We start from the raw sequence: 25,406 nt of genomic DNA, 5'->3' as shown, positions 1-25,406 counted from the left end.
GCTGCTTCCGAAGTCCGGCATATCTGAGCAATGTCCATCGACCGAACTTGCTCCACCGACCAGGGTTTCTCCACGCCGCGCCCAGGACTCTAGAAGGTGTTCGGAGCTGTGAACGAGCAGCTAATCTCCCGCGACAGCTCTGAACTGCGGGAGAACTACAGTATCAAGGCTACCGCATCGTATACTACAGTCTGCTCCCAGCAGGTAGTCATCGGCGCTTGTCCACTGCCGCTCTGAGAGCGTCGATGACATGCCCTGGGTCTTGAGCGCCAAACACTGCACTTCCAGCCACAATCACGTTCGCGCCTGCATCAGCCGCCGTGTCAATCGTCTTCTCGCTCAATCCACCATCCACCTCGATGTTGAGATCTGGATATCGTGCCCGCAGAGCTTCCACCTTGGGCATCATGTCTGGCATGAACTTTTGGCCTCCGAAGCCTGGCTCAACTGTCATCACGAGGGCCATCTGCACAATGATCAGTGACGATATTCGAAGGGAGCGAATGTAACCCTTCACTCACCTCAGGCACCTCCTCTTTGACGTCGCTGTCGAAGATGTCGTACAGCACATCTACTGGGGTTTTGGGCTTGATGGCAATGCCTGCCCTCATGCCTTGGGCATGTATATATCTAATTAGCTCCTTTGGACTCGTCTTCTGGTCGCTATGCCCTTCCGGAGACTCCGCAGCTGTGGAAGATACGGCGGCCTCGTAGTGGAAGCAGTAGAGATCACAGCCCGCATCCTTGAACGACTTCACCCACTTCTTTGGCTGTGGTGCTGGTCAGCACGACAGCCATCCTACCGTATCACCTAGTGCTCTCTCCAGCATACCTCAGCGATCATCATATGGCAGTCAAATGTTCCCTTGCCCAGTGCCTCTTGCGGCCTATCCACATGCTTTCGGATCATGGTCACTACAGGCGCGCCAAATGTCATATTGGGCACAAAGTGCCCGTCCATGATGTCCACATGCAGCCAGTCTGCGCCCTGGCCGATCGTATCAGAGCATGCCTTGCCCAGAGCGCCAAAGTCTGCGCTCAAAATCGAGGGCGCGATAATGGCTGGCGGGGCCATGCTTCGAATGCGGAACGAGAGGCAGCGAAGTGTAGAGGCTGCTGTCTGCAGGTAGCGCGTGGTCTGGGCAATTTCCAGACAGCTTGTGCTCCCGCAAAGGCGATGTCGTGACAGGCGCGGACTGATGAACAGCAAATATTGTACTGTAGAGGCGCCGGGTGCCAGTCAAGCTTTTGAGCAGAGATGATCGCGTGGGAACGCGGTGCGTCATTTGCAAACGCCGACGAAGAACGTCGCGATTGCATCCGACAACCTAACCCTCAACACTAACCTCCACTTCTTCACTTCCACCTGAACCACGCCCATCGCGTGTCTGCTTCATCTTATGACTGCTAATGAACGCTGCCTAATGGCGCAATTTCACTCTCGTGCTGCGCCGCCAGCGTATGCGGATAATATGCCTTGGCCGCTCGATTGGCTGCCGAAGCGCCCAAGTCCTGTCAGCTTTCGTCCTGGGACACTTCATTCGATGTCGCACGCCGCAACTGCAGACGGCTGTGCCACAGACCTTCCCTCCCGCCGTGGCAGTCGTGGAGACTCATCCTTTTGAGATCCAACCAGGCTCGTGGCCGAGCGTGAGGCTCAAGTGGTAGCGCCAGCCCAGACCACGTCCTGATCGCAGGACCGTGGGTCCATTTAACCGCCCTGCGGAGGATAGAGAGTTGGCTGCGCTGGCGCTTGCTGGTCGACTGCGGCTTGCCACTGAGGTTTGTATACATACGCCGCGGGCCCGACCTGCGTAGGCCTCTGCCTCTGCTCTACTGCACCTGTTTTACGTTCGGGGTGTGTGTCAGCTACTACTCTCTTTTGTGCTTAGTTCCTGTTGTTCCTTCCAGTATACACTTCGTTGATCGAAGACTAGCACACAGTCACCGCAGGTCGGCCTACAATCATTCCAAAATCACACAGCACTCTCACAAGATGACGAACACGACATTTCTTCAGCCCGTTGCTTTCATGCCACCTGCGCCGGCTCGCAAGGTCAACGGCATGCGTAATACAGTAATCGAGGATGAATTCCAGGTCTCAGTCCGCCGAGCGCCCCCACAGAAGCTCCAGGCACGCGTACAAATCGTCTCGCCGATGAGCGATGATTTCCCAACTCCCCGAGCCATCTCCTCATGCACCACTGTCGAGAGCAGCCCGAACCTCAGCAGCTCCGATTCTGAGTCCGACCAGAGCTCTCTCTGGAGCAAGCGTAGCTCAGAGAGCTACGACGAGCTTTACGACATCACCGAAAGCGAGTCGGAAGAAGTGCCAATCAAGCTATCGACCTCAGTAAAGCGAAGGGTGGGCAAGAAGGATCAGAAGAGTCGATTTCCATCCATCGTCATTCCAAGCCCAGGACAGTGGCCGACTATCGAGAAGCTGAAGTCAGCATCGGCTCTGTCACCGCCCCTCAACATCAATCTTTCACCATCGATCCTTGCCCAACTCCAGTCAAGGAATCTGCGAGTGCCAAGCACATCTTCTGCGCCTTCTCTGGACGGAAGCCTGACTTCTGAGGAGCTTGCAGATTCGAGCTGTCCTTCGACTCCTGACATCTCCCTAGCTCCCGAGGATGAGAACACTTGGGAACCTCCAGTCCAGCTCAACCCATCCTCGATCAACCTCCTTCAGCACATCACTCGCGAAGCAGAGTCTCAACATCATGTGGTCCTTGAGATCTCACAAGAGGCCACCGCAGAAATGCGAGAGGTCGTCGATTCACCACCAATCACTGGCCGCTTCAGGATCGACACCCAGAACCTCTGCCCGCCCAGCGAGGAAGACGCAGATGACGAGCTATCTGCACTCTCCGTGCCATCTCCAGGAGGCTTCTTCGCATCGCTCGACTCGACCATGGCCAGGAAGACTTGGGCTGGTGCAGAGCCAACGCCAACCACGAGCACCGCGACAGAGTTCTATGGCGTGCCATTCCGCTCTGCACGCAGCTCTGCTCTGCCCACAAGCACCGCGACCTCATTCTACAATGTTCCATGGTCCGCTCGTCCCGAGGACACCGAAGAGCACGTTGTTTCAATCGCGTCTCCAGCCTCCACGGAAGCTCCAATCACCGCACGCAAGGTCATGTTCTCGCCAACAGATGTCATTAGCGAAGTTGATGAGATCGACGAGACCTACGAGCACACTTTGCAGCAGACGGCCACAGCCAATATCGATCGCACCCAATTGTGGCTCTGTGCCCAGGATGCATATATGGTTGCGATTTGCGAGGAAGACGAAGTCACCAAGTCCTTCGCCGACGTTGAGGACGCTTCACCCAAGACTCCCGAGCAGCCTTCTCCGGTCGCTGATTTTGAGTCGCCAAGCAAGAAGTCTGTCCGCTTCGCTGAGACCAAGGCAGTATCGCCGAAGAGCGGTTTGACAGTTACCGAGGACCGTCGTGTCTCTCCCATCCACGATGGTACATTCTGGGAGGCATGGCGCCACAACAAGCGTTCGCAGCGTGCCCGCGATGTGTTCCAACACCGTCAAGCCCGCGTAGAGGCAGAGCAAGTCCGACGTGTCAGCTTGCCAAAGAACCATGCTGAGCAATTGCAGGGCAAATTCGAAATTGTCGCTGCCGAGAGACCAGCACCTGCGCGACCAGTCTCCAACCTACTTCCTGTAGCGCCAGAGGACAAGAGAACCGAGCTCATTGCGACCGCCGACCGAGAACGCCAGGCACTTGAGCAGATCCAGTCTTCCAACTGGCATCTTGCTGCTCAGCGTGAGGTCAATGGAGGCAAGCTCCTCACCAGCCCAATCGTGTCAAGCTTCAAGAGCCGCAAGGACGTCCGAATCCTCGATCTTGCCGGTCAAGTCAACTGCAGCTGGGCCTGGTCTGTTGCTCAAGAGCACCCAAATGCCGAGGTTTTCACGACTGTTGCATCTGATATCGAAGCCCACGTCTTGTCTCTCGAAGGACCAATCAACCACCACGTCGTCACTTCTCCAAGGCTCTGGGAACTGCCCTTCGCTGATGGACACTTCGATGTCATCTCTGCTCGCAACCTTTACACCCACCTCAAGACCACCTGGCCAAAGGGTTTCGCTGCGGATGAGTGGGACTTGACCCTCCGCGAATGCCTCCGCTGCTTGAAGCCAGGCGGCTACCTCGAGTTTGACCTTCTCGATGCTGAAATGGTCCACACCGATGCCGTCAGCCAGGCCCTCGGCGTCGAATTCGCCTTCAACCTCAAGACCCGTGGCTACGACCCTGCCGCTGGCAAGAGCTTCCTTCCACGTCTGAAGCGTGCTGGATTCTGTGACATCAAGCGTGCTTGGATGGTGCTTCCTGTCGCCGATGTTGTTCCTCGATGGAATGATGCGGGTAAGAGGGCTACCATGTCCAGTACCACCTCCATCGTTGAGCGATCCATCAACACTGATGGCACTGTCATGCAATTCGAGCCCCCGCTCACGGGTAGCACGACCGATGTCCGCGCCATGACTGGTCTCGTTGGCGCGAGGATGTGGGAGCAATGGATGCTCAAGCTCAATGTCGAGATGGGACGTAGCGAGAAGCGTGTTATGGGTGATGTCGCTAAGGCTTTGGAGGAGGGTGGTAAGGGGAATGCGGGATGGAGATCTCTTGTTGGTTGGGCGAGGAAGGAGGAGTTCTAAATGAAGAATGTGAATATGCTTTTATGAGTCAGGAGGACGTTTCTGGAGAATGAGATGGAGAGGAGAGGTGTATAAAGCTTTTTATAATAATGACCGTAACTATCTTTGATGTTTGACCAGCGGCAGATATGCACGCATGCTCTCTCTGGGGTGTCACGCGTTGCCTGCACTGACACAGCTGTGAATGCGAATGTGGTGTTATTGGAACAACCGCAAGCCGTGCTGTCATTTGAGCATGCTGGCGCGCATGCAACCTTATATCTCTGGGTGGGAGGCGCGGGCTGAATCGGTGGATGGATCTGTAGCAAGTGCTGGAAGCACAGCAGAAGGATTTCATCTATGTTCGTAGAGCATCACAGCCAAACTGGCGTCTAACTTCGTGTCTACCCACAAGGTCGACAGCTTCTCAGCTCAACGTCAACCTCACAGGGCGCATCGCGTCGTCTTTGGGCATCCATCGATGGCACTCCAACTTTTGAGAGTGCTTCCGAACTCTATGCCCTTTATGGCATTACTCATTCCATCCAGCTCCGAACGCCGCGCTATGCAGACCCGACCCATGTTCAACATCAATTCCATCACCTCAAACAGTCTCGCCAGGCAAAAGGTTACCCTTGACACCGAACATCTTTCCAGTGACAACGGCGGAGAATCCATCCACTTGTCTGGCGTACTGCTCGACCTGTCTGCCGACCAGCAGCGACTCGAGGCGAGATGGCTCCTGAGGCAGCTTGAAAAGCTTTTGCCATTCATCTTCTGGAAGAGGTGGCTGCTTCTGCTGGACGCGGAGCGCGTTCTCCTGCTTGCGCTTCTGCTGCCATGTTGTGATCTTGGCCTGTTCTCGCGCAAGTGATCGCTGGTAGTACTGTGCGTTGTTGTTCTCGGTCTGGTGCTGCTCTATGCTATCCAAAATCAGATCGCAAGTCTTCTCCAGGAATGGGTCGATGGATAAGTCCAGGCTGTCGAGGTTTGGTGCCAGAGGAGTATCGGAAATCTCTGGATCCCGGGACAGCTCAGCGAGAGACGCTGGGAAGTCCAAGGCGGTCTTCTTCGGTGCCTCCTTCGGTAATTGGTGCAGGAAGCTTGTGAGCAAGTGTGAGTTGTGGATTTGCACTGGAAGCTCGACCAAGATATCCTGGAATCGCAAGTTGGACTTTTGAATGCTGCGGGTGTGTGTCAGTGTTATTTCGCGACAATGCGTGCTGCCAGTCTCACCTTTCTGTAGTGAATTTGCCCTCCTTGTACGCAGCCATGAAGCTGGGCGACAAGCGGTAAGCCTTCAGGCTCAACGACCCTTGGCTGCTGCGTGACACATCGAAGACAAGCGCCACTGTGCGCTCGTCCTGAGCCCGCTGGTAGAAGTATTGGTTCTCCACAAAGTTCTGGTTGATGAAACCACCCATGTTACAGCTGATATACCATCCAACATTTTGCGCATCTGTGTTCACCTCGCGCAGGAATTTAATCATCTCATTCTGGTAGGCGACATTGCTCTTGGCGCGTGGAGCGGCGGCGGCGAGCGAGGCGGCATCCTGCTGGTGATAGGGGTCGTTCGAGGTAGAGGCCTCCGGCACAGCGGCTGGGAAGGGGAACGAGTTCGTCACTTGGATCTGAGAGTTGACGTCGAGGCCAAGCAGGAAACCGGTGCTCGGTGTGGGATACGTCGTAGTCGCGTGTTTGATGATTCGCATGGCCACCAGCGCCTCGATCTGCACCTCCTTGATCGGCGAGTCCTTGTTGAAGTTGATTTCTGCCATGATTGCGGTGGCGGCGGAGCGGTGCGATGGGGTGGTGACTGCTCAACTCGTGGCCGTGTCCGTGTCGTGGCATTTCTTTGAATTTTGGGGTTCACTGGCGGGAGCCGCCGCCAAGACTTCGCGGCCTGAGCCCCACGCGACTTCCCCCGCTAAGGCCGACGACATACTAACTACATCATCTGCCAGTCACGACTATAAACATGCTTCTGTTCAGAGCTTGCGTTCTCGAACTCATCGTTTGCAACCATGTCGTCTAATAAGTCTGCTAACGGGGAGCTGGACCCAAACCAAGGCGGAGACTCGTCGAAGAAGACATATCACAAACAGCCTACTGGCAACGCACTTGAGACTGCAAATGCTCATTCCGCTGAAAAGGAATTGAAGCTGTAAGGACGGCATGACCACAACATCACAGTATTATTCGCTGACTGATATCTGAATTATTCAGTTATGGTAGTTGCTTCTGTCCATTCGTGAGTCGATCACATCGATGCTGTTGAACCTCATCGCTGAACGAGCTTCCGCTCAGGTCCATAGAGTGTGGATTTCTTTGGAGTTCAAGAAACTAGACTATCAATACGTCGAAGTTGACGTCTATCGGAAACCGAAACTACTTCTTGATATTAATCCTCGAGGTCTCGTTCCAGCGCTCCGACATGGCAATTGGGGCAGCTACGAAAGCACAGTCTTGATGGAGTACCTGGAAGATCTAAATCAAGGCCCGGCACTATTATCAAAGGATCCAAAACTTCGCGCACATTCGCGTCTTGTGAGTCTCTCGTGAGCTCAGTGACGCATTGGCAGCACTGACGCGATATCAACGATCCAGTGGTCCGATCACATCAACAGACACATTATCCCGCTATTCTACAAGTATCTCCAAGCTCAAGAACCGGAGAATCAGGTCAAATTCGCCCAGGAATTGACCGAACAGATCGCGAAACTCGTCGAAGCTGCTGATCAGCAAGGCCCATTCTTCTTGGGCCGCACACTGAGTTTTGTCGATGTTCAATTCGCGCCGTGGGTCGTGAGATTGAATAGAGTATTGAAGCCATACCGTGGTTGGCCCGACCCCGAACCCGGTAGTCGATTTGAGGTATGTTTACCGCGATCGGGCATATAATATTCGCAATTCGGAGTCCGCGACGAGCGCTGACGTTCGGCAATCAGAGCTGGGTCCAGGCGATCGAAACAAGTGAACCTATCAAGAACACGACAAGCACCGATGAGCTGTACCTGGATAGTTACGAAAGGTATGCGGAGAACAGACCCAACACGTCTCAGGTTCGAGACGCAATCAATGCGGGTGGTCACCTACCTTGATATACAACCAAGGGCGTAGGGTCTTAGCAGAGAGCCTGTCGTGTGCAGCTGAAGTCGCGTGCGTCAGGTAGAGATATCCTTGTCCACACCCTGTCTCATCTGCAAGCATGATGAGGTGACAATCAGAACATGGCATAGTGTACCAGTCGCAAGTTCGAATATCCTGTTTGCTGTGCTATGTCTCTGGTCAGTGGTCCATGGCCGACGTGAGGCTCACCTGTTCCTTTCTAGTTGTTCACTATGGCGGTAAATTGATCTCCATGGCGTGTGTACTGTACAGTGCTCGTAGCAAGAGACTAGAAGCGAAGGGCCGCGTGCCTCCGTATACTTGAGAATTGGTTCCTCGTGCATGATCCGCTAAAATTGATGCACCATGCTCGTGGCGGTTGATCCCATTCTGGCTATGTGATACACGCAGGCTGTCACCCGCGAACGCCTTATAGCTTGGCCGAAGGCCGGAAGCTGAGCGGGGTCTAGGATTGTTGTAGACACATGTCACTCGTCTCGCCTGCTCCGGCGGCTCAGGTCGTGGGCGCAGCGGGACATGCACAGAGCACTCTTCGTGTTTGGGTGCTAGACAAGACAAGGCGATGACCTCAAAGGGAAGAGCTGCCAGGCATGCTCTGGGGGCCTGTGTGAGATCTGGACGCATACAGCCCCAATACTGCAGCCGTGGAACGGGAGACAGGGCTCTTCTAAAGTGGATATCAAGCTTACCCCCTTGACAAGGCAATTGCGGATTTATCTTGTTCTATCTCGAACCAATTGGCAGCCTTTGCGTGCTCCCTAAGGTCGTGTCTGCCAATCAAACGGCAGCGGAGAGACCTTCTCGAAGGCGCGTTACAAAGGTGTGTGCTTGGAAGTTAAATACGGACCCCTACTCCCGTTCCACGGCTGCAGTATTGGGGCTGTAGGCGGATTTCTCCCACGCGCCTCAGGTTCATAGTAGGGTTTTGGTCGGTGATAGGGCACACCAGGACACATCAGACGCGTCTCCTTACGCGAGATTCAAAGTGAAGAGCAATTTTAGGACCCGCACACGCTGGTTACACGGGACTTGAGGGTATCCATTTATCTCTCGGCTGATGTCGTGGAGGCAAGGGCGCGGCAGCGCACAATGTGGAGAGCTGACGATGGCCCATCGGACAGGAGCTAGTTCCGCGGACGCAAATAGGCGATAAGAGAGCGCGCGCTCGCACAGCTGCGAAATTGAGATGTCATATCGAGCAGCTCCTGTGGTTGAAGATGTCCATCCCGGATGAAGCGGCATTATGCGTGCGGAGCACCGATGCCAACGCTGCCCCTAGCATGGTCTTCAATGCGGCATTGCTGGACGGTCATGAAGAATCTGCCGCCATGATATCTATCGAGGATCAATGCGACAATCAAGATTCATTGCCTTGCGAAGGATCTTTGCTCGAGTAGATACTCATTCCGTGAGGCTTCAGGACGCCACACATGCCTATTATGCCGACAACCTGAATAGCAGCGCAGGTCGACGCTGTGGAACAGTCGCCCATGTGTAGAGCAGAATGGAGGCAGCTCCGATGACGGGCGAGCGTGGGCTTCAGCCACCGCTAAGTACTCGTTACGCAAAGGAGATCGTCAACAAGAGAGTCCCTGCCTTATGTTAGATTTATCGACCCTGATGAGCCTCTGCGTCGGTACACGGGCTTGTGTCCGGCTGTACAGTCCCTCAAATCTGCAGGCGGACTGGCCATGCTTTCGAGTGCTTTCAAGCATTGTTTGTTGTCGTCAGGTACTTCAGATAGTTGCTCCGCAAGCGCGTTTCTTTCGAACACATGAAGTTGGCGAGCGGGATCCAGCACATGACTAGAAAGTGGTATGAACTTTCGGTGTAGTTACCCAGGTGGTCTGACCGTTCGATCAGTCCGTGAACATTTGCCGATGCCGCTGCGATGGGGAAAGGTCAAAACAACACATCCACATGTCCTAGCGCGGCTGCATTTGAGATGTATTGCCTGGATTTAGACTGGAGATCGCATCTGTGAAGACTAGTGAGTACCAGAGTCATTGCATACTGGCGCCATCGAGATAGCGAATCTACTGTATCGCGGGCCCAACAGTCGCGGGTCGCAATTGTCAGCTCCCGGGCGTGTGATTTGCCCAGCGCACCTCACCATGCTATGCGATCGAAGATTCACACGGAGGGGTTCCCGTCGCCAAGGTGCAGGACCGATAGCTACAACTCTATTCGGTCGGAACGAGGAGGCTGATCAGACCAGCGCACATACCGCTGATATGCAGTTGCGCTGGTCCGGGATGTCGTTGGCAGACGTGGCATCGCAGATGGTCGTTGCGGACGAGATGGCATGCGTTTCAGATGGAGGGCGGCGCGAGAGGGAGTTGCTTGCTGCTGCCACGCTGCCAACGAACGTGTTGTCCAGCATGTTGCAGGTCAATTGAGAATGGCGGGGTCGAAGCCGTGCCGCGAACTCTCCTCTGGTGACTTGCATGAGGGAGCTCACAGGTATCACGATGGCAGCAGCCGACGTCCAATCTGCCCGTTTCGGCCGGCGAAAAACTCTGCAGTGCGTGATGATTGCAGGTGCACGACTTCGGTTCCGGGGCGTTCAAGCGTTCGTCATGCTGATCTGAGGCTCTCGTGCGATGACGTCGGGTCGAACGCGCCAGAAGTTGGCCGGGCGGTGGGCTGTGGAGACGCGTCTGTGTCCCCTGTAGGATGCGTTCCTGATCAGGCAGGGGCTACCACGCGCCTGGCAGAGGCTGTCGAGCGGACCTCCGTTCCGTACAGAGCGGGCAGGGCACGATGAAATTGGGAGGCCGCGGGAGGGCGAGCAGATCGTAGATGGACGCACAACGTCGGGATACGCGGAGCAGGCACCGCGGACCACGGCGCAGGTGTGAAGCGGCGCGGTGATCGAAGATGAAGGGACTGATCGAAGGCTGAAGCACGTTTTGCGAACGGCCCGCCTGCAAGCGACCTGCAGAAGGCGGCGCTTGGCTCGATCGGGGACATGGCCAACCCGGCGGGTCGGCTGCCACAGTGCAGACGAGGCGCGCGTGCCTGACCAGGGCCGTCGGTGGCTCAACTCTGGCATCGCGACAACGGCAGCGTTTCGAGTGCGCGCTGCTGGCGGATGGCCTTGCCGGGTGCAGCGCAGGCGACGCGCGCGAGCAATGCCGACGTGGGCAGCGAGTCGTCCGCCTTGCTTGGGGGCAAGCCACCGACACGGTGTCGACAGGATGTGCCCGCTGTGACAGGCGTGTCGGTCGGCGACAGCAGACGTGTCGCAAGCGTCGCAGTCCGCACACGGCCATCCTCGACTGCTATATTGATATGGGAGCCGCGCTGCTCACTAGCCACGCGACGCGCCCACCACGACGACCTCGTTGTGGCAGCACGGCGGCTGTTTTCCTCCTCCTTGCGCGGCCACCTGCATCATGACTTGCGGTAGTTGCCAATCGCAATGCCCAAGACTTCCTAGCGGCGGCCAGGTCGGTATCGAGAGAGAGCGCCTATTATTCTCGGGCAAGCCGTTTCAATAGCGACAGCATACGAACGGCGGTCACAGGATCGTCGCAAGCCACCAGTCAGTGCCTTGGCGCGCCGTGCTGGCAGTGACATCGACACTTTGCACGTCGCGCCCGATCTCGATCGTGAGCATGGGAGCACACTAGACGCCCGGGTGGGTGCCAACTGGGGCGGTGTCTCTGATTTTTCGACGCCGGAGCATTGCAGCGGGACGTCATATCTTCACGGCACAGGACGGGGTATGCGAGGTGCTGCAGCGAGTGCAATGCTGAACGTGTTGCTGCTGGAATATCGCACCGCGTGAAGTCGCAACAGCCTCGCTGTGGCAGTAGAGTTCACGAGCCACAGGTGCAATCGGCGATCGCGTAGGTCTGGCAGGGTCGGCAAGGCTCAAGCTAGGTAGTTAAGGTTAGACGTGCAGGATGCAGGATGTGTGAACATGGAACTGTGCCCGTTACCCACTCTTTTCGTCTCGCTCGCGCAGCTCACCACCACCGACGCGCATAACTTCTGCGCTGCTAAAAGGCACCCTCACATCCAGGGTCCTGCTGTTGCGCTGACCCTCTCTCCAAACATCTCCCATGCTCCCTCGGCGCAGTCTGGGATGATGAACAATTACACTCTCTCGTCTGCTGCCGGTCTCTAACCTTGGTCCCGCTCCCACTGCCTGCATTACTGTACTGTTGTACTCCAAATAGTCTGCCTGCCCTCGAGGGTCCTCCATCCTGCTCTCGCACCACACCCAGACATCCAGAGACCGACCTTGCTGCCGCTGCTGCCCATACCACCACCGCACCAACACCTCTACTGTGCCTGCTCCACCTCGCTGCCAGTACAGTACAGCTCAGTCCCGTCAATACTCCCACGACGACAATCACAGCAACCACCTGGAGCGCTTCGCCAAGGCCTCATCTGCAACACGCGTGCTCACTCGTAGCTGCCCACAACACAGTGCTGTCCGCGGCACTCTAAACCCTCCTGCTCATCCACCCCACCTCACTCTGGACGCTGGCTCACACATGATGGACGGTAGAAATTGCATGTCTATCACATCACTACTCAACGACAGTAGTGACGACAGTTCGTCGAACCATCATCCACACGCCAACGCCAAGATCCAGCTGCCGCCGCTCAACCTCCACTCGCGGGCTTCGTCGAGTTGCGACTCAACACCGAGTCTCTCGCCGCAAACCCCACAGTTGTCGCGCAGCTCGTCAAGCGACTCCCGCGCCTTCTCAACTCCGTCACCGCTCACCCCGGCTTACAATAGCTTTGACCAGGCCCAGCACCTGGCGAAGCACCACCCGCACGCGAGCCATCAATCCCAGCACCACCAACGCTACTACCTGCACAACCACTCACACGCCAAGATGGACGATCACCAGAATGCCTCCATGTATCCGCCAATTCCCGACGCGACCGGGTCCATGCCGCAGGCCTACCCAATGCCACCCCAAATGGCTCCACAGCAGCAGCAACCGCCGCTACAAGCCCTGCCTCCTCAGCCGCAGCAGCAGAACGCCCAGGCCTTCCGCGCATCCAACTCGCCTGCCTCGGAACCCTCACGCCTGAGCACCGCGTCTGCGCAGTCGAATCAGAAGCCGCCGAAGAAGAACCAGTATCCCTGCCCGATGGCGAAGCAGGTGGGATGCAACGACTTCTTCACCACCTCGGGCCACGCAGCGCGACACGCGAAGAAGCACACCGGCAAGAAGGACGCGTTCTGCCCGGAATGTAACAAGGCGTTCACGCGCAAGGACAACATGGAGCAGCATCGAAGAACGCACCAGAACGGTCGAGGTGCCTCTCGCACGAGCACTGACGACTCCAAAGTCAAGAAGCCCAGCAAGACGCCCGCAAAGAAGACCGCCGTGAAGTCCGAGCCTGCACTCGAGGCTGCCGTAGAGCAGCAACTCGCCGAGCAGCAAGCCCAGGCCCAAGCCCAAGCTGCACAGGCACAAGCAGTGCAAGCCATCGAGCAAGCTCAACAAATCCCGCCACCAATGCCCATCGATCAGATGATGCTTCCGGGCTCAGGGCCGTACTTCCTCAACACCATGGACAGCGGGCCAGTGCCTAGTCTGCCCATGGCCATGCCGGACCTGACTACTCGGCCCCCACTCCATCGCGCCAGCCTCGCCTCGTCTCTCGAATATGTACCACCAATCGCACCCATGATCGATCCCGAGACACTGCATTACAGTTACCCGAGTCCGGGTCTCAGCAACGGGCTCAACAGCTTGGCCTTGGCAGCCAGCGAACACCGACGTATGACAGAGAAGACGCAGCAATCGCGCAGCCCCTCTCAAGAAACGCCTGATGAGAGTTCCTCTTAAGTCGGACTTCGCTTTAGTTTTTCGAGTACACTGGATTGTTTTTCAAGCGATATACCCACAGGTTTGGTTTGGTAGGAGTCTTTGACTTCAAGCGGGCAGCTTCAAAATACAGGGACTGTCCTGGTACACGGACGCGCAGGCCGTCGATGGCTGGGAGGATAGCCGAAGTGTCTTACACATGACCTGTGAGACTAATTCTGTTCTGTTACGAATATGAAGATGCAATGCACACGCGCAAAAGCGAGAGAGACTTCGAGGCCAGAAGTACAATCGCCACGAGCAGATGAGATACACTGAGTCTAATGACGAGGCATGATTTGTGGTGGAAATTTTGTAGCTTCATCGAGGTTGCTGGACTTCCTCTTCTAGTTACTACCGCCACGTCAAAAATGACAATTCACATTGTCCTCTCGATACTCTGCTCCACTGTTTCCCAATTTCTGTTATGTCCATCAGCCACCTCCACCATCACCACCTCCACCTCCACATCCACATGTAGAGGAGTCGTGAAGTCAGATTTTTGATGTGAGCTATTTCCAGGGTTCTTTACTCGGAAGCTACCTGCATATGTCCTGCAATGAACCCTGGACCAAGCTATCCAACCACGACCTTAACAAAAATTATTATACCTCTGTAAGCTTCGAGTTTCATTCCCAGTGTGATAGGTGCGACCGCAATACAACTTACGCCTCATCACATAGCTCTTCTGTCTAGGCCCTACTACACACGTTCACATTGCAACACATTTCGTCACTGCCTTACCAGATAGTATGCATCGCGATGCGATCTAGAATTGACATTGTGATGGGCTATCGATCGTCCGTACAGAGTAGAACAAGTAATCTCGAAGACTTCGAAACCGTAACAGAGAAAACCGACAAGTAAGGAGAGTCATTTGATTCACATCGAACGAAGAAGAGGACAGATTAGCATAAGACACACCAACACCGTGCAGTGTGTGCGCGACAGACCAAAACCAACGACGAACAAATCTTAAGCCACAGCGAACCCGAAGCGAAGATCGGCACTAGATCGAAAGATCGCGTGCATGATGTATGTACAAGGGTTCGATTTCTTTGGTTCCGGGGAGCGTTGGAGGGGAACAGACCGACAGAGGGAGCGGAGTGCAAAGAGAGAGAGTCTCTGTGCGTGCGCACGAACAAAGAGTCGTTGGCTTTTGTGTCGCACAATGCAGGAACCCGTAACTCTTTCCCCCGTCTGTGCTTTTGCGCATATGTCATGTCCAATACAACGGCGACTCTTAGGGTTGTAGAAGTTTAATTATTAGAAGAAAGGTAGCATCGTGGAGCATATAGACAGTCGTGCATGTGCATTATTTCCAACCTGGTGATAATTCCCTGACATTAAAATGTGATTGAGCCACAATGCCAACATGCAAGGACTGAGATAAAACCCGCCAGGTTGTTTCGTTGACAACGTAGCAACAAGCTCACAAGCATAAAAAAAGTCAATTGGGGTGATGAACGAGTCGTGGAAAAAAACGTTGATTCGGTTGGTCCCCCTTCTTTTGCTCGGGTGGCTTTTGAGGTTCCATTCTATCTTTTTCTTCAAGGCTTTGCCTCGACCGTTGGCACGGGGAGCGAAGCGGAGGCAGTTGCAAACGAACGTGGCTCGCACGAACCGTGCAGAAACGTTGAAGACCAATCCCTATCTGCCTATCGGCCGCTTGCATCTTTAATCGCGAACATGCCGGTCATCGATGGTTCTGCTGTGTACAAATTTATCGATTTCGCTGGATGTGCATAGACCTGTTTTTTCTGCTTTGATTAGGGAGCGATTCATGTGCTCCTACCACAGCGATGGAGATCACGGTGATGGGAAAGACAGCTACCATGATTCGCAGGACAACAAGTGGCAGGGTGTCTCGAGTATAGTAGAGGTCGTGCTTTGGCCAAGTTTGTGCAACCAGCACAGCTTCAGAGCGCTGGAAGCTGATACATAAGTCTTGCTCGTTGTGTCGCAGGCATCCTGGGCCCAGCGATAGCAGAGAGACGATATCAAGCAGGAGCACGCGAGCTCTCCGAGCTTGTCTTGTGGAAAAGCTGTTACCCATGAGCTTGATCAATGGCCATAGCTCCTCGAGCGTGATCACACGGCAGTATTCGTGGTTGTCGCCAGGACAAGGGTCCCTTCGGGGAGGCGTCCAGCGAGTTGACTTTGGCGAATGCAGCGTTGCTGAATTCAAAGCTCCATGCCCGAGTCGTAGTTCCGCCAACGCCGAGTGCCCTATATCACGTTGCAACACTTGCAACATCGCCAAAAGTTACTGATGTGATAGTACTTATAGGTGAGGATAGCACCTCAGCAGTTGGCAGAGCATCAGCCACCTGGTTGCACTCGCGATGCATTGTCACTAGCGTTTCAACGCTGACTTGATCGAATGTAGTCTGCAGCAGATTTTGTTGCTGCATCCGGGCCTTGGTCTCGGAGAGCTGCTTCGTATCGAGCCTTGAAGCTCTCTTCGAAAGCTTTGTCGACGTCTTCTTGTTCATCGTCCCGAGCGTCGGAATCTTCGTCGTCTTCTTCATCCTCCTCCATGTCCTCCAGATCACTGACTGTTTCTGGCTCGTCTTTCTTGGCATATTTTCCGGTGCCTTTTGCCTTCGAAGATACACTCATGTCTTTCATCATGCGGCTAACTTCCTTGTCTCGGATCTGAGCCTTTTGCTCCTCGGCTTCCTGCCGTCGCCGAGCCAACTCAGGTTTGTAGTCTTTCTCAAATTCCTGTCGCTTGGTCTCAACAGCCTCAAAGAAGTCATCTATGCCATCACCGCTCATGGCTGATACGCCGACCACGGAGAGGTGATTATAGAACTCCTCCAGCACCAAACTCATACTGTTCAGCAAAGGTCCCATGTAGCCACCTCCTTCACGTTGATCCTCCTCCTCGCGCTGCACTGCAGCCTGGAAAGACTCAAAGTCCCTCATCCACTCCACGGCGCCTTCCTCGGACTTGACATCAGTCTTGTTGAACACGAGCACCATGGGTAATTTCGTCTTGTACAGAATGCTGATGGCATACAGCATGTTGGACATGAATGTGCTGGTGTTCTCCGTGCTGCGCGGGGTATCGATGATGTATGCGATGACTGTAGGGAAGCTCGAGGCTAGCGAAGAGAGGAGGATGTTGCCCGAGGCGGACCAAACGAAGACTTCGATCTGGCCCGGCGTATCGACGATGATGTGGCTAGGTAGTGAGAGCGAGGTAGAGGCAGCAGAGGCAGCAGCAGGCGGTAGGCAGCGCTTTTCGAGGATGGCCATGACTTGATCGATCTTTGTGGTGAAGAGGTTCAGGCTGGTCAGGATGCCGCCGTTCGGACCCAAATTGTACTGCTTCATGACCTCCTTGTAGTTGACAGAGTCGCGAATATCAATGTTCGAGTCGAATGGCACACTGCGTACTGCTGGATCGAGGTTGACAACGTATGGCGGCTGCTGCTGTTTCTGCGTCTGGCACTGCGCGTGCAAATGCGCGTTGATGCGCTGCATGAAGGTCGTCTTGCCGGAGCCAGCCATGCCAACACACACAATCGTGCACGGCGTCGCCATATTTGCGCGCGTCTCCTCGCTGATGTTGGATGTGGTATGCAGAATGTAAGTTCAGAAGTCTGCGCATGTGAAGGCGGAACTTTCTGCGGGGACCTGCTTCACTTCGTCATTGCTCGCCAATCGTCTCGATAAATGAAACGCAGGTCCCGAAGCCAACAACTTTTCCACACCTTTCCCTAACCATGGCCGCCAGTCTCGAAGATTTCGAAAAGCAGTTGGCTGCAGGCAAGTCGCGCGACGAGGAAGAAGAGACGCACCGCGAGAGCCGACATCGTCACCACCACCGATCGCATCGTAGCAGACACCACGAAGACGAGGACCGAGAAAGGCGGCATCGCCGCAGAGATGAGGAAGACGAATCGCGAAGGAGCCACAAGAGGCGCCATCGCGACCGCGATCATGGAGATTCGGATAGACACCGAAAAAAGCATCGCAGCCGCTCTCCTCGCGACGACAAGAAAAAGGATCGCGACGAGGTAAAAGTCTTTGACAGCGATGGCGAGGATGCGTGGGTTGAGAAGGAAGCTGCGACCGCTCCGCCCGAGGAAGACATCCTAGATCAGCGCGACCAGAACCAGAGCACCAAAGTACAGCGTGATTCGTGGATGCAGGAGCCATCTGCACTCGACGTGGATTATGTGCAAAGAAAGCGGCCGCAATCACCTCCTAGCCAATTTGTTGGGGCAAAGGACAACCACGACTTCAAGGTCACCGAAACACAGGTCAATCAACACCTTGCAGACTTGCAAAAGGACTTCGATTCGGACGAGGGGGAAGGCGATGCGGGAGCAGTGAAAGATGAGCCTGCTCAGCACGATGTCAACTATACTTTTGGTGATGGCGGAAGCTCATGGCGTATGACGAAGCTGAAAGGAGTATATCGGAAGTCCGAGGAGACTGGGCGAAAAGTGGACGACATTGCCGAGGAGACCTACGGAGATCTACGGCTTTTCGACAATGCTCGCGAAGAAGAGCGCGAAATGGACCGACGGAAGATGTATGGCAAAGAGTACGTGGGATTGCAGAAGCCATCTGGCGAGCTATTCCAGGAGCGGAAGATGCAGGCAGGCATACATCGGGGGTCAAAAGATCAGAATGATTCTGTTCCAGACTTGACACAAGGAGGGATCGCGAGTGAAGTCGAACCGTCTTCCAAGACTGTTCCACTTGATCAGACTGCACTAAACCGGCTGAAGGCGCAAATGGTGAAAGCAAAGCTACGCAATGCTCCAAATGCAGCACAATTAGAGGAGGAGTACAACATTGCAGAAGCGGCGAGTCTCGCCAATCGGGCACAACCTGATGTGATCGTGCTAAATCAAGCCGAGAATCGCATGCTGGCAGGTGGTCGTTCGGGTGAAGTCACAGCTCTATCTGGCAAGCGCGCGCGCGAGCGAGGCACTGTGCAGGAGAATGAGGACATGTCCATTGAAGATATGGTGAAACAGGAAAAGCGTACTCGCGGTATGCAAGGCGGTGAAGGGCGAGCGTTCGCAGAACGCATCGCCAAAGACGGCAAGTTCAAGGACGACCTCGACTATATGGATGACAATGCCACCAATTTGTCCAAGAAGGTGGTCAAGTCAGACACGAATTTACGCAATGCGGCAGTTGGGGATTTCCAGAAGATGCAGAGAATCTTGGAGCATTGTCCGCTGTGCTACCACGAGGAGTCCAACACGCCGCCTGTTGCTCCCGTCGTAAGTTTAGCAACTCGCACTTATCTGACACTGGCCACCGAGCCAGAGCTCGCCAAGTATGGCGCTGTGATTGTTCCACTACAACACCGCCTGAATCTCTTGGAATGCGACGACGATGAGTGGGAAGAGATGAGGAATTTCATGAAGTCGCTTACTCGCTTCTACCATGCTCAGGACAAGAGTGTCATCTTCTACGAAAACGCTGCTTTCATGCATAGCCGGAAAGGTCACGCCGCACTGATCGCAGTACCTCTGCCCCATCACCTTGCTGAGAATGCGCCGGCTTACTTCAAGGAAGCAGTGCTCGCCTCGGATGAGCAATGGAGTCAGCATAAGCCGATTATCGACACGCTCGCTCTCACGCAGAAGCCCGGCTACGGGAAAGCAGCGTTCCGAAGAGCCATGGTCAAGGAGATGCCATATTTCCATGTCTTCTACACGCTCGATGGCGGAATGGGGCACGTCATTGAAGACGAGCGGCGCTGGCCAAAAGGGGATTTGTTTGCAAGAGAAGTCTTAGGGGGCATGCTTGACAAGGGCCCTGAAATCATCAAGAAGCAGGGCAGATGGGAGCGACACGACAGAAGGTTGGACAGCTTCAGGAAACGATGGGATGCCTTCGATTGGACCAAGGTATTGATGGACGCTCAGTAGGTAGCAAGTAACAGACTTGGTCGTGCAAAAGAGCACAACATGAGCTAAGAATACTGAACATGTACACCGCAAGGGCACATGCACGAGATTTTGCAACTTCTCCAGAGTGTTTCCAGGCCATCCGTTGGCTATAGTTAAGGCAATGTGATCTTGTGACCAAGGGCAGCATATCAAGAGACTCCATTCGGTTTGTAGACTTGGATGACCTGTAGTAATCATGTACCCCTCATGCGGTGTTCATTCTCAAAATCTTGTATACTGTTCCGTGTGAAGTCATACCCCAGCTTGGCGGACAGATCAATCCTGGACGCGTTTCGCCAAGAGTGCGTCACGAATGTGAAGCTTGCGACGCGACTTCGTCCTCACTGTCGACATGCGTCTTGGTGTTCAACGCGAACGTGAGGAGCGCACAGCCACACAGCAGCTCGATATTCGCGATCTGCAGCGAAATCGCAGGTGATCCTGTGCGACGTACCACAAGCATTTTTACGCGAACCAGATGTGCAGAGTTCCGCGCAACTTGCTGCGGGATGACGTTTGTATATCATGGCCGCAGGACCACGCACAATCGCACTCTTTGTTCCTTGATTGGAGCGACCGGCAAGCCATTACGCTGCCATTGAGCTCACTCCTCTCCACTGCTGCCTTACATATGCCCCTAGCTCTTTCTTCACCCACCTTCCTGCCCTTTTCATTGACAGCTCCTCTCGACTCTGACTACTAACCGCAGGCGGGCAGGCAGGCAGGAGGTGGCAAGCACAAGATCGTGTGCTCGAGGACACCATGGCGGACCAGCAGCCTCTTCAGCAGCATGCGCCTGGCGGGCACTATTCTGGCCAGAACAAGGTCCCGAACATTAAGCAGTTCGTGGAGAGCTTGGACAAGGACAAGAAGGAGCGGGACAAGCAAATCGATCAGAGGAAAACCCCTGGCGGCGCAGCAGAGGTCAGGCCTCACAAGAACGAGAAGAAGGACCCAGCGAAGGGGAAGACAGTCACAGATCCAACGACCGGCAAGCAGGTCGTCATTGAGGACGTGAACGATGCCTTCAGAGACCGCGCTGTCAATCCACACCTATCGGTTCCTAACGCGAACCTGGGCAAGGATACACCAGTGAAGACCGACCCTTCGCAGACAGGCGCGGAGTACAAGGAGATGCAAGACATTACCGCACCACCTGACCCCATCGCAGAGGGCTCCACGAGCGATGTGCCGATTCACGGCGAAAAGACGAACATTCTGTTCCACCCCACACCGAGCGTCAGCTATGAGGCTATGTTCAAGAAATTGGAAGGGCGTGGTTTGTGGTTGATCGTGGGTGTCTTCTTCGGAATCGTACTTATTGGACGTGTTTTTGGAGGCAGATATATTGGCCTCATCCCTCTGGGAGCCTGCGTGTCGAGCGGCATTTGGCTGTGGATCAAGGAGCTCATTCGATCGGGTAGAGAAGTCGAGTGGGATTCGGAAAAGACTCGCGGCGAGACCGCGACCGCCAATCTTCTGCCTGAGAGTGTGGAATGGATGAACACCCTGCTTGGAATCGTCTGGGGTCTTGTGAATCCCGATATGTTTCAGGCCGTTGCCGACACGCTCGAGGATGTCATGCAAGCTTCAGTGCCGGGTGTTATCGAGAACGTCAGAGTCGCCGAGATCGACCAAGGCAGCAACCCGATCCGTATCCTCAGCTTGCGAGCATTGCCAGACGATCATATGAAGGACATGAAGAAGGCAATCCATGAGGAGAACAAGAAGAACAAGGACCCACAAGAGGCAGCCGCTGATGAAGAAGGCGGTGACTACTACAACCTCGAGATCAGCTTCGCATACCACGCCCTGCCATCCGGCAAAAGGGCTAGCGATCGAGCACGAAACATGCACATGCAACTGGTGTTCTATCTTGGCATTAAAGGGCTCTTTGGGGTCCCTTTGCCCATTTTCGTCGAACTTCAAGAACTTGTGGGAACAGTACGCTTACGACTGGCCATGACACCTGAACCACCATTCCTTAAGACGCTGACCTTCACCCTGATGGGTGTACCTCACGTGTCTGCAGGCTGCATACCGATGGTCCAGAAGGGCGTGAACATCCTCAACCTTCCACTGATCTCAAACTTCGTCAACTATGCTATCGGTGCAGCGGCAAGCATGTACGTCGCGCCAAAGTCTATGTCTTTGGACATGCGTGCAATGTTACAGGGCGACGACATTACCAAGGATGTTCAGGCACTGGGTGTGCTGTGGATCCGCATTCATAAGGCCGTTGGATTGAGCAAGCAAGACAAGCGAGGCTCCAAATGGGGTGGCAGCGACCCGTACATCACGCTTTCGTTCTCCAAGTACGGAAAGCCAATGTACTGCACGAGAGTCATTACCGACGACTTGAACCCGGTCTGGGAAGAGACTACCGCTTTACTGGTGACGCCTGAACTCATCAAGGCTGATGAGAATCTTAGCGTCGAGCTTTGGGACAGTGACCGACACTCTGCTGATGATATCGTTGGCAAGGTCGAATTGAGCATGCAAAAGATGATTCAGCATCCTGGAAAGATGTACCCACAAGTGTCGCAACTCGCAGGTATGGACGAAGGCTCGTCTATGCCAGGAGAGCTGCACTGGGAGGTTGGCTATTTTGGCAAACCTCAGTTCCGTCCTGATCTGCGCACTGATGGTAAGAACAAAGCATTGCCAGAGACTCTGCGTGACAACCCGGAACTTCAGGACGAAAAGGGGGTTACCAATACCGCCACGGATGATGCTGTCGCTCACACACCTCCGGACCCACTGTGGCCAAGTGGCGTGTGCTCAATCATCGTTCATCAGATTGTCAATCTCGAGCTCGAGAATGTGAAGGGCACTCACGGAAGCCGCAACGGGCGCGAGTATGAGCCCGCGAAGTCATATGGCGAATCGACCGAGGAGGAAGGATCAGACCTACCGACATCCTACTGCACGATCCTGTTCAACGATGAGCTCATTTATCGCACGCGAGCCAAGGCGGTCAGCAGTAAGCCCATCTTCAATGCTGGTACAGAACGCTTCATCAGGGATTGGCGCAGCGCCATCGTCACTGTCACTGTGCGGGATCAGCGCAACCGTCAGCACGACCCTATCCTCGGCGTCGTGCCATTGAAACTCTCCGACATCTTGGAGACAAGCAGTCAGGTCACGAGATGGTACCCGCTTGATGGAGGCATTGGATTTGGCCGTATTCGCATCTCACTGCTCTTCCGCTCTGTTGAGACTCGCCTGCCACCGCCGCAACTCGGATGGGATGTTGGCACGTTCCTTTTCTCTTCAGCCAGAATCGCCGCCAAGGATTACACGCATCACGCTCGACTGAAAATGCGCACTGGAGGGTCCCTTGGTAAGATCGGACGCTCTTCCTGCCATGCTGTAAACGAGGGTGGTATGTCTGGCTACTACTGGGATATGGCAGAAGCACAAAAGCACAACCACAATGAGTTGATCCGACTTCCAGTGAAGCACCGCTACAGATCGCCGGTTGTGTTTGAGTTTCACATCGCCAACAAGCGCAAGGCAGACGCATATGCCGTACTTTGGTTGCATGAGCTTGTGGACAACCAAGAAAAGGAGATAGACATCCCCATCTATCAGACTGCTGCATCGTCACGTCTGACACAAAACTACTTCACCGACGAGATGATCGCTGGCGGCAACCTGCCCGGCTTGGAAGACCTGAAGGAGGTTGGGCGCCTGCAATTTGCGGGTATGTTCAAAGCAGGAATGGACGAGTCCCACGAGGCTTTCGTCTTCGACAACAACTCGCGCGAGACCTTCGAATCTTGGGAAGCTTGTCTTGCGGAAGGTGTACGAACGCAAAAGGTTGAGAAGGAATTGCCTGAGCGTGTCCAGACGATGCACGACGAATCCTTAACCAAGGGTCGCGATATCTTGAAAGAGGCATCCGAGGACGAGAAGACGCGATGGCTCACCAAGACCGGCACAGACTGGAGTGGCGCTTTCGGCGACGATCCCGCTAATTACATGGATGAGAATGGCAAGAAGCGACGCGAACCTGGTGTCGATCCACCTTTGCGCGAGGGAGAAGATCCTGATAACGATGGCATCGTCACCGCAGACGAAGAGGAGGAAGACAGCGACTCCGATCTCGGTATTGTCGATGCTACGCATGGAAGCCCTTCGAGTCCTTCTGGGAGACAGTCTATCGGAACCATGGAATCTGGATGGACCGCAGGTACTACAGACACTGCACAGTCACAGAAAGATTTGAACAAACAGAACAAGAAGACAGAAGAACGTAAGCATCGCGGTAGGATGCAATGGAGACCAGCCCGTAATTTGCGATTCGCCAAGAATGAAGGTATTATTGGGATTAGGAAGTTGAAGGGGAAGATTACTGGTGGTCTTGAGGGTCGTCAACCTGGTGTTGTAAGTGTTTTCTGAAATCGATTGATTGATTGTGTCCGGCCCACTAATTTTTGTCACAGGAAACCGAGACGGGAAGCTAGGCATAGTATAATCTGCACAGATTATGGCCGCATGGTTAGCGAGACGGCGCTGGGGTTGTGTGGCATGGGGTTGACAGGACTGGTAGGCTTAGCGATAGGACTACCCGGCATTCTCGCCAGTGTCTCTTACTTGATTCTGTGTTTTAGACGAGAGCAACGACATGCATGAAATGAGAATAGCAAGCAAAATATATGGAAAATTGAAACACAGCGAGAGATATCGAGGAGTGATGAGTTCAATATTGCCAGCTACGTACAGCGTTCTGTCTCCTCGAAAGTCCCATCGAGCCATAAAAGAACGACTTCTGGGACTAGGCCTCGATTTTCGCCAAAATTGCAAACGAGCAACAGATTCCCAGCGTCAACTCCAAAAAAGATGGAGGACACTTTAGGGGTGAACCAACCCAGATCCAGACAAAATAAAGAAACCTCCGAAGAGGTTTCAATTGTCTACAGGGAAAAGGATAACCAGATCGCTTTTCTTTTACTTTTTCCGTACAAGAATCTCGTACTTTTCCCGTAAAAGAAAAAAAAAAAACCGCACAGCATACGCATCTCTTTCTAGTGTTCAACGATCCAATAAAGGTATGTTTCTCGTGAAGAGAGTAATGGGGGTGGTGGGATCGGAACACACGCTCGTTATCAGTCAGCTCAAGACATGTCGGCATCGAACAACAATCCTGCGCAAAATGGCAGCAAGGAAGGTTCAGCAACAACAGTCGGCGAAAGAGCGACCATACGCAAGCAGCTCCCTCTCACGAAGATCGGAAAAGCTACTCATGCCATGCAGCTTGTAATATTAAGCCATGACAACACATGTCCGGCTCATGATTGTGACGCTTGAAACTCCCATTGTCGAAAAGTGCTTCTTGGGGTGTGTTTCGGGACGATTGAATGAAAAAGATTTTCTCAGATGATTCGGCGTTCGAAATGGACCTCGTTGCTGCATCTGCTTTTGGCCGAATGGAGCTGTAACTTTCTGCAGTTCTTGTGCTGCTCTCCCGGGGCAAGCCACGACAGGATGAGACAAGCAAGCAAGAAGGAGAAGAGAAGGTCGATTGGAAAAGATCCAGTACCAGCAAGGGTCGATTGAGCGGAATTCTGGAGGAAATAATTCTTTTTTTCTGATTTCGTTTCGCCGAAGAACACAGCGTTCCCAAGGTATCTTTGCAATGTAGCAGGTCGAACAACAGAGGAGCGGGATGGAATGGCGCGACGAGGGCGACTAACCAAAGTGAAATGCAACGCCTTTGGTGGTGATTCTCTCGCAAGCTTCCAGATTTCGTCGGAAAGATGTCGAAGTTCGTCCAGTGAAAGTGAGAGTGATGTCTCCTTTGAAGCAGGGTATCTTGCATCTTCTGGTATATCTGGTGAG

General features: G+C 54.2%; 9 protein-coding genes across 9 annotated transcripts; 6 read left to right on the top strand and 3 right to left on the bottom strand.

Moving 5' to 3' along the window:
• Window positions 1-208: 208 nt before the first annotated feature.
• Window positions 209-1,075, bottom strand: RHO25_000602 (uncharacterized protein; the record flags this gene model as incomplete). Its single annotated transcript, XM_023593216.2, has 3 exons — window positions 209-466; window positions 522-770; window positions 833-1,075. 3 exons carry the CDS (start codon window positions 1,073-1,075, stop codon window positions 209-211), a joined length of 750 nt encoding a protein of 249 aa, XP_023459732.1.
• Window positions 1,076-1,996: 921 nt separating this feature from the next.
• On the top strand, window positions 1,997-2,856 carry RHO25_000601 (uncharacterized protein; the record flags this gene model as incomplete). Its single annotated transcript, XM_065602030.1, has 2 exons — window positions 1,997-2,731; window positions 2,809-2,856. 2 exons carry the CDS (start codon window positions 1,997-1,999, stop codon window positions 2,854-2,856), a joined length of 783 nt encoding a protein of 260 aa, XP_065458102.1.
• A 642-nt stretch (window positions 2,857-3,498) lies between these two features.
• Window positions 3,499-4,684, top strand: RHO25_000600 (uncharacterized protein; the record flags this gene model as incomplete). The annotated part of the gene is made up of 2 exons (XM_065602029.1): window positions 3,499-3,570; window positions 3,620-4,684. The coding sequence occupies 2 exons, from the start codon at window positions 3,499-3,501 to the stop codon at window positions 4,682-4,684; spliced, it is 1,137 nt and encodes a 378-aa protein (XP_065458101.1).
• Window positions 4,685-5,267: 583 nt separating this feature from the next.
• On the bottom strand, window positions 5,268-6,441 carry RHO25_000599 (uncharacterized protein; the record flags this gene model as incomplete). Its single annotated transcript, XM_023593213.2, has 2 exons — window positions 5,268-5,847; window positions 5,900-6,441. The coding sequence occupies 2 exons, from the start codon at window positions 6,439-6,441 to the stop codon at window positions 5,268-5,270; spliced, it is 1,122 nt and encodes a 373-aa protein (XP_023459723.1).
• A 246-nt stretch (window positions 6,442-6,687) lies between these two features.
• RHO25_000598 (uncharacterized protein) lies at window positions 6,688-7,764 on the top strand (the record flags this gene model as incomplete). The annotated part of the gene is made up of 5 exons (XM_023593212.2): window positions 6,688-6,827; window positions 6,890-6,914; window positions 6,971-7,210; window positions 7,271-7,537; window positions 7,612-7,764. 5 exons carry the CDS (start codon window positions 6,688-6,690, stop codon window positions 7,762-7,764), a joined length of 825 nt encoding a protein of 274 aa, XP_023459724.1.
• Window positions 7,765-12,651: 4,887 nt separating this feature from the next.
• Window positions 12,652-13,617, top strand: RHO25_000597 (uncharacterized protein; the record flags this gene model as incomplete). Its single annotated transcript, XM_023593211.2, has 1 exon — window positions 12,652-13,617. One exon carries the CDS (start codon window positions 12,652-12,654, stop codon window positions 13,615-13,617), a length of 966 nt encoding a protein of 321 aa, XP_023459729.2.
• Window positions 13,618-15,999: 2,382 nt separating this feature from the next.
• Window positions 16,000-17,187, bottom strand: RHO25_000596 (uncharacterized protein; the record flags this gene model as incomplete). The annotated part of the gene is made up of 1 exon (XM_023593210.2): window positions 16,000-17,187. The coding sequence occupies one exon, from the start codon at window positions 17,185-17,187 to the stop codon at window positions 16,000-16,002; it is 1,188 nt and encodes a 395-aa protein (XP_023459730.1).
• A 182-nt stretch (window positions 17,188-17,369) lies between these two features.
• RHO25_000595 (uncharacterized protein) lies at window positions 17,370-19,541 on the top strand (the record flags this gene model as incomplete). Its single annotated transcript, XM_023593209.2, has 1 exon — window positions 17,370-19,541. The coding sequence occupies one exon, from the start codon at window positions 17,370-17,372 to the stop codon at window positions 19,539-19,541; it is 2,172 nt and encodes a 723-aa protein (XP_023459727.1).
• A 783-nt stretch (window positions 19,542-20,324) lies between these two features.
• Window positions 20,325-24,031, top strand: RHO25_000594 (uncharacterized protein; the record flags this gene model as incomplete). Its single annotated transcript, XM_023593208.2, has 2 exons — window positions 20,325-23,951; window positions 24,011-24,031. The coding sequence occupies 2 exons, from the start codon at window positions 20,325-20,327 to the stop codon at window positions 24,029-24,031; spliced, it is 3,648 nt and encodes a 1,215-aa protein (XP_023459728.1).
• Between the last annotated feature and the right edge of the window lie 1,375 nt (window positions 24,032-25,406).

The sequence above is a fragment of the Cercospora beticola genome, chromosome 1, assembly GCF_033473495.1.
Source record: "Cercospora beticola chromosome 1, complete sequence".
Lineage (NCBI taxonomy): Eukaryota > Fungi > Ascomycota > Dothideomycetes > Mycosphaerellales > Mycosphaerellaceae > Cercospora > Cercospora beticola.
This window is presented reverse-complemented; position numbering and strand designations above follow the sequence as displayed.